At 37.8% G+C, this 7,795-nt stretch overlaps 1 protein-coding gene across 4 annotated transcripts in view; it reads right to left on the minus strand.

The window, feature by feature from the left end:
* The window catches only part of CEP350 (centrosomal protein 350), a 187,037-nt gene that overhangs the window by 143,148 nt on the left and 36,094 nt on the right, over positions 1-7,795 (minus strand). For 3 of the 4 annotated variants that reach the window (XM_023510754.1, XM_023510753.1, XM_003785670.3), the window contains exons 3-4: positions 7,343-7,389; positions 5,289-5,400 (exon numbers count right to left, since the gene is read on the minus strand). In XM_023510754.1, the coding sequence (XP_023366522.1) occupies positions 5,289-5,400; positions 7,343-7,389 (159 nt within the window). The remainder of the gene's footprint in view (positions 1-5,288; positions 5,401-7,342; positions 7,390-7,795) is intronic. The other variant, XM_023510752.1, reaches the window with a different exon arrangement.

Consider the following 7,795-nt stretch of genomic DNA (forward strand, 5'->3'; position numbering starts at 1 on the left):
AAAAAAAAAAAAATTAGCTGGACATGTTGGTGTATTTCTGTAGTCCTAGCTACTTGGGAGGCTAAGACAGGAGTTTGAGGCTCCAGTGAGCTATGATTACACCATTCACCGCACTCTAGCCGGGAGGACAGAGCAAGACCCTGTTTCTTAAAAAAAATAAAGTGGGGAGGAGGCAATATGGCTAACTGGAGCCAACATTCCACAGAGGTTCCCATCCAGAGGAGAGATAAAGGACAGAAGGTTCTCAAGAAAGGTGAAGGTCAGAAGCTGAGCTAAGAAAGAAGACTAAGGAGTGCACATCATCCCTGCTGAAGCAAGCTGTGACTCCAAAGAAACAAACTAGAGGTACAAAATCCAGCCCCAAGAGAATGGCTCACTGCTTTCTACAAATGAGCAGAGTTCAAATCTCCTCTTATTTTATCCCACGTAAGAGAACCACTGAACACTGGAACTCCTTCTCCAGAGAGATCCCACCTGTGAACCTAGCCATTCTCCTGCCTGGCATAAAATTGAACAAATATTCTACTCGCAATTCTGAACTCCCAGTCCACCCCATCCCGCCCACCCCCTCACCCCATCACACACAGTCTGGAAGCTTGTCCCCTACAGAATCCAGAGTGTTTGGCAGTTCCTCAAGAGGTCTGGGCCTGGCATGGGCCGCTGCTTGACTGTGCTGAAAACAACTAACTTAGACAAGGGCAGAGGGAGTCAAGGGGGTGAGGGAGTGACATGGCCTAGGAAGAGCACATGGCTATAGCAGGGCTCACACTGTGGGTTAGATTTTGGAGAAACACTTCCCATTTCTCTTGACCACTGGCGGAGCTGGGCCTCTACCCTGGGGGCCACTGGCAGAGCACAGCTGGGACAGAGACACAAATGTGGTATGTACCGCCCACGGCAGAGTGTGGCAGGGATAAAGAAGCAGTCTCTGGGAGAGTAAGTGCTGGGGCGGGGCAGGGCTGGGACAAAAAGCACAGAGTAGGTGAGCGCAAACTATACACCTTGCTTGCGGTGGTACTCGCCCACAGGTGGCAGTGAACACACTCCCCAGATGCTGTTGAGCACTGGAGGGAGCAGGGCTTCAGATCCATGAGGTTGCCGTGGTGGCACAGTGCAGCACGGAAGGAGGCACCGACTCCCCTTTGTCTCTGACAGGACCATATCCCTGCCACTATTGCCCACTGAAGGGAGTCGGGCCACAGCCCTGTGGTGCTACCACTTCCCGCTGTGGCATAAGGGAGAGAAGGAGGCACCAACCCCCCTGGCCTGACTCTTGGTTGAGTGGGCCTTCCTGACCCCACTGACCACCAGAGGGAGCCAAACTCCAGTCTCCTGGATTTCTGGGTCCCAGATGCCTATGGATCTCCGCCATCTGGTTGCTGGACACCGTTTGAACACTCACAGTTGAGCAGTGATTGTGCTACCTGGGATAATTAATTTGAAACTCTTGACCTGGCCTGTCTACCTGGGGACCCTCCAAGGTTGAGTTGTGATTGTGTTGAAGTGGGAGGGACTTGATTCTCCTTGGTAATTGTCACTGGAGGGGTGGGGGTGATGGTCTCAGTTGCTTATATATCCCCCCAGCTGACATTTCAGCCCAATTTCACAACTCAGTAGGATTGGATGGAGGCTGGCTGACTACAAGACAGAGCCAGCTAGTCCTATCACCCAATTAGGTCCTCAGAGTCTCTGGCTGTAGGTCTGAAAGGGATCTTTGTAAAGCTATAGGGGAAAAGCCACAATCACTAGTCCCAGCTCTTTGGTAAAGGGCTGGTTAACTACAATTCCTGGAAACCACAATCTAATCTTACTCTACCACTTTTAATACCCAAACTGCGGAAAATAATCATGGGCTGGAACTAGAGGAAGAAGTCTGGCAACATGAATAATCAGAGTAGATCAACTCCCCCTAGGATACATCAGAAGATGACATACATGAACAAATGAAACAGAATTCTGAATATGGACGGCAAATAAGATGAACAAACTAGAGGAAAAGAGAACTAGAAATCCAAAGAGTTGTGTAAACATTTTCTCAAAAAATTAATGAATTCAAAGACAAAATTACCAAGGATCTGGACATAATGAGAAAGGAGACAGCAGAGCTCAAGGAAACAAAAAAGTTACTCGAGGAGCTCTGAAATACAGCAGAATCCCTCAGTAATAGAGTTGACCAGGCAGAAAAAGGATCTCTGAAATCAAAGACAAAGCTTTTGAACATTCCCAAAAGCTCAAAGAGGCAGACAAATGGAGAGGAAAAACTGATCATTCCCTGAGAGAGTTGTGGGACCGCTCCAAAAGATCAAACATTCATCTTATAGGACTTCCTAAAGGAGAAGAGGATGGTTCTAAAGGCACAGATGCTCTACTCCAAGATATTATGGAGGAGAATTTCCCAAGCATTGCAAAGGATACTGAAATTGAGACAGTAGACAGCTTCAGAACCCCAGCATAACTCAATCCAAATAAAGCATCTCTTAGACACATTATAATTAGCTTTGCCAAAGTTAATATGAAAGAGAAAATTTTGCAAGCAGACATACATAAGAAAAGCATTACCTACAAAGGGAGAAATATTAGAATGACTGCAGATCTCTCAGTTGAAACCTTTCAAGCCAGAAGAGGATGGTCATTGACCTTCAATCTCCTAAAACAAAACAACATCCTGGAGCTCTCCAGGATATTCTCAGACCCATCCTCCATACTGATCAGCACAATGGTCCACGACCAAAGTAAACTTACCCAGAAACTGTTGAACAAAACCTAACTTCCACAGTAGGGAAAGGATTAAAAATATCGCTAGATGTTTGAAAAACATGACATCCAAAACACTATCATGCTTATCAATTTTCTCAATTAATGTGAATGGCTTAAATTGTCCTCTAAAGAGGCACAGGTTGGCTGACTGGATACATAAATTCAAACCAGAAATCTTTTACATCCAAGAGTCTCATCTTACCTTAAAGGATAAAAATAGACTCAGGATGAAGGGATGGACATCTATAATTCAGGCAAATGGAAATCAGAAAAAAGCAAGGTTGCAATTTTATTCGCAGATACAATAGGCTTTTAACCAACAAAGATAAGGAAAGATAAGGATGATCACTTCATATATGCCAAGGGAAATACTCAACATGAAGAGATTTCAATTATTGACATTTATGCACCCTACTAGAATGCTCCTCAATTTATAAAGGAAACCATAACAGATATGAAAAATTTGCTATCTTCCTGCACATTAATAATAGTTGGAGATTTTAAACCCCATTGGCAGTTTTGGATAGATCCTCCAAGAAAAAACTAAACAAAGAAATATTGGGCTTAAACTTGACCCTACAACAAATGGACATAATAGACATCTACAAAATATTTCATCCTATCAAAACTGAATACACATTCTTCTCATCAGCCCATGAATCGTCTTCCAAAAGTGATCATATCTTAGGACACAAGTCTAACCTGAGCAAATTTAAAATAGAAATTATTCTTTGTATCTTCTCGGTCCATCATGAAATAAAAGTTGAACTCAACAGCAACAAGAATCTATATACTCAAATAAAGTCACAGAAACTTAATAACCTTATGCTGAATGATAGCTGGATCAAAGATGAGATTAAGAAGGAAATCACTAGCCAGGCATTGTGGTGGTGCCTATAGTCCCAGCTACATGGGAGGCTGAGGCAAAAGAATCTCTTAAGCCCAAGAGTTTGAGGTTGCTATGAACTGTGACGTCACAGCACTCTACCGAGGGTGACATAGTGAGACTCTGTCTCAAAAAAAAAAAAAAAAAAAAAAAATTTCACTGGGGGAATGACTCCCTATTTAACAAATGCTGCTGGGTAAACTGGCTGGCGACCTGTGTAAAACTGAAACTGGACCCCCGCCTTTCACCATTAACAAAAATTGATTCACAGTAGATAAAAGATTTAAACTTAAGACACAAAACTATAAAAATACTAGAAGAGAATGCAGGGGAAACGCCTGAGGAAATCAGGTTGGGAGATTATTTTATGAGGAGGACCCCCCCAACCCCAGGTAATTGAAGCAACACCAAAAATACATTACAGGGATGTGATCAAACTAAAAAGCTTTTGCACAGCCAAGAGCACAGTAAGTAAAGCAAACAGACAATCTTCAGAATGGGAGAAAATTTTTGCAAGTTATGCTTCTGACAAAAGTCTGATACCAGAATCCACAGAGAATTCAAACTGATCAGTAAGAAAAGAACAAAACCCCATTTCTATGTGGGCAGGAGACTTGAATAGAAACATCTCTGAAGAAAACAGGCACATGGCCTACAAACACACGAAAAAATGGTCATTATCTTTAATCATCAGAGAAATGCAAATCAAAACCACTTTGAGATACCATCTAACTCCAATAAGATTAGCCCACATTACAAAATCCCAAAACTACAGATGTTGGCATGGAAGCAGAGAGAAGGGAACACTTCTACACTGCTGGTGGGAAAGCAAGCTAATATAGCCTTTTTGGAAAGAAGTTTGGAGAATATTTAACTGAAAGTAGACCTACATTTGATCCTGTAATTCCTTTATTACATACATACCCAGATGATCAAAAATCATTTTACAACAAAGACATTTGCACCAGAATGTTTACTGCAGCCCAATTCATAATTGCCAAATCACGCAAGCAGCCCAAATGCCCATTGACCCATGAATGGATTAACAAATTTTGGTATATGTATACCATAGAATACTATGCAGCCATAAAAAGGATAGAGACTTCACATCTTTTATGTTTACCTGGATGGAGCTGGAACATACTCTTTTTAGTAAAGTATCTCAAGAATGGAAGAAATTATCCAAGGTACTCAATACTACTATGAAATCAGTATATAATCATCTACGTATTCATATGAACGGTAAAACATAACTACAGTCCAGAAAGAAAGAGGAAGAGGAAGGAAGAACGGAGGGGGGAGACCAGAAGGAAGAAGGGTATTTGGCGGGACCTCACCTAATGTGCATAATGCAATGATACATTTCAAAACTATTAAAAATAGAGTATAATTCAATAAAAAAAATAGAATATAAAAGTCTTACCACAACAAATAAGTAAGCAAGGAGATGGTTATGTTAATCAGTTAGATGTAAGCATACCACATTGTATAAGAAATTAGCACACTGTACCCCATAAATGCATTAAAGTACACAGTTATAATTTAATAAAGGAAAAAGCTTTTTAAAAAAATAAAGAAAACAAAACTAAACATAAAACGTTTATATTTAACACATTTATATCTTTGGCAAGAACTTCATACATACCTTTCCTACTTATTTTTCGGGTAGCACTTGCAGATTTCTTGGCATCCATGACCAAATCAAACACAGCCGTACTTGTAGGAGCTACTTCTAACTTGTTTTCAATGTGCCTCAGCTAAAGTTTAAACACCATTACAATAACACATAAGTTAGTTCTGTAAACAATCTGCATATCACCAATTTACCTGCTTATTTAAAATTATATTGCCCACTAGCTTTCTCCAAAGTAGAAAAAACTCAGCAATGCTTTCTTATATTAGTTTTCTCGTCATTTATTACTTAAGCTATAGTAACACTTTAGACAAGAAAACAAGATTCTGAAGAATATCAAAGAGTCATGTTGAATTATTTTAATTGGTGGTTTTTTAAAAGCAGTAATTTAACATTATATGTGGCATACCATTATGCAATATACCCTATGCATTTTTCATGCAAAAATAAAGGCAATTTAGCTAGTCTAAAATTTAGGACTATAACCATACAAACAGCTACAACTTTTTACAGTTTAATGTCTATAAAATAAGTTTCAATACAAGGACAAACTTCATAAGATTTAGTTTTTATATACAATTTACAATAATAGTCAAATTTTGGTACAACAACCAATGTCCTCAATCACCTTAAAAAGTATTTTTTACTAAATGATAAAGTATTATAAGCATACAGGAAAAAACTGGGAAGACAAAAACGTGTAAAAAATAAAATGAAAATCACTAAACTTCCATCAGACAGAGACACTTTGTACAAAAATCCATTTTCTTTCAATTTTTATAGTAAAATGTATTTTAAAAACACATTTTTAAATGATTATTTACATATAATGTATAAAGTTTTATATAAATGTATAGTACATTGGAATAATCCTTTATATATTAATAGTTCTATATTAGATTCCCCCACTTATATTATTAGCCCTTTATCATCCTAAAAAATTCTTCAAAAATACCAAGTAGTTTTGAAAAACAACTATTATTAACAGTTTAGCTCTAAATCAGTTTAGCCCTAAATTTAATTGGGGGATGAAAACTATTCCTACATTATAGATATATTACATATAATGCTCATGTAGAATGCTATATGGATAGGGCCAAAATTTGATTCTGCATTGGGACCAAATCTAGATTATAATATTTTATTTGGATTCATTTTGAAACCAGTTCCAAAGATTAAAGGACAGAAAAACCATAAAAATACTTAGATAATAACAAATAGGTAGTATAGAACAGAAAATAAAAAGGATATGTTAAAAGAGTAATTTGCCCAGAAAGAAAATGAAAATGAAAGGGTCTCCCGTTGAAAGGCCTTTGTATCACCTGTCAAATTTGGATTCCTAAACTCCAGACAAGACTGGGCAAAACACAAATGGGAACAAGTTGCTCACAGTCATTATTCAGCAGCAGTACAGGCATACACCACGTCACAAACATGCAATTTACATATAACTCACACCGAAGTATGGAGACTATTACAGAAAGTTCCTGCATTACAAACACTTGACTAACATACAACTCACACTTACAAATCGAGGCTATTACCAGCAATAGGTAAATGTTATCTATTCCAATTCACATAAAAATTCAACTTAAAAATAAACCTAGAGAACCCATCTAGTTCTTAACCCAGGGACTGCCTGTAAGAGAAAACAGCCTGTTTTCTTGTTGCTCCCCAAAAGAAGAGGTAACTCAGTCTATTCAAGGAGAATTTGGTTCCTTTACTTTCCCCTCTGACAATAAGCCTATAGATAGACATAGTGCCAACTTCCCTAATTCATTCTCTATTTTAGATTTTCATTTCAACATATCAAATGAACAAATTTATTAAGGTGATTAATAATACAAAGTATGTTAATATTTTATATGTACTGTCTTATTTATTCCATCATTCCTTCAGTTGTCATTTATGGTCACTTTGTAATGTATAGTATATAATTTCTTACCAAAAAGTTAATTTTATTTTCCTGTCCAAAAAACACCATAGAAATAACTTTAATCTATTCAATCACAACAGGAAATCAATTTTAAACCAGAAATAAATAAATGGAAGCAAAAACTACTTACAGCAGCCTTGGTCTGAGAAAGTGCATCCCATGATGTGGTTGTATCTGCTGGGAAAAATTGATATTTACTGAATCATAACCTCTGACTTAGATCTTGGAATGTGAATTTTAATAAGTTCCCAAATGTGTTCAAAAGTCTAAGAACTATTTTATTAGGCAGAACTATTAGGCAAGCGCTTTATTGTATTAAGCCAAAATATGCTTTTCCTTCTTAATTATCATCCTATAAAGCCAACCTTAAAATTGAATAGACATTAATACTACTAGTCCTTACGACAGCTGGCCTGACATTTCCTCCCATTCCTCTATCGGAAAGCTCTAAAAGCAAGCAGTATCCTCAATTTACCGCAATGAGCTGAGCAAATACAAAATTTTTATTGCATTATATTTGTCAAATACAATAAAATTAGAAAAAGATTAGAAAACTCTTTCTTTTCTTTCTTTTTTTTTTTTT

The sequence above is a fragment of the Otolemur garnettii genome, unplaced genomic scaffold, assembly GCF_000181295.1.
Source record: "Otolemur garnettii isolate 467f Iridium unplaced genomic scaffold, OtoGar3 scaffold00016, whole genome shotgun sequence".
In the NCBI taxonomy this organism is placed as follows: Eukaryota; Metazoa; Chordata; class Mammalia; order Primates; family Galagidae; genus Otolemur; species Otolemur garnettii.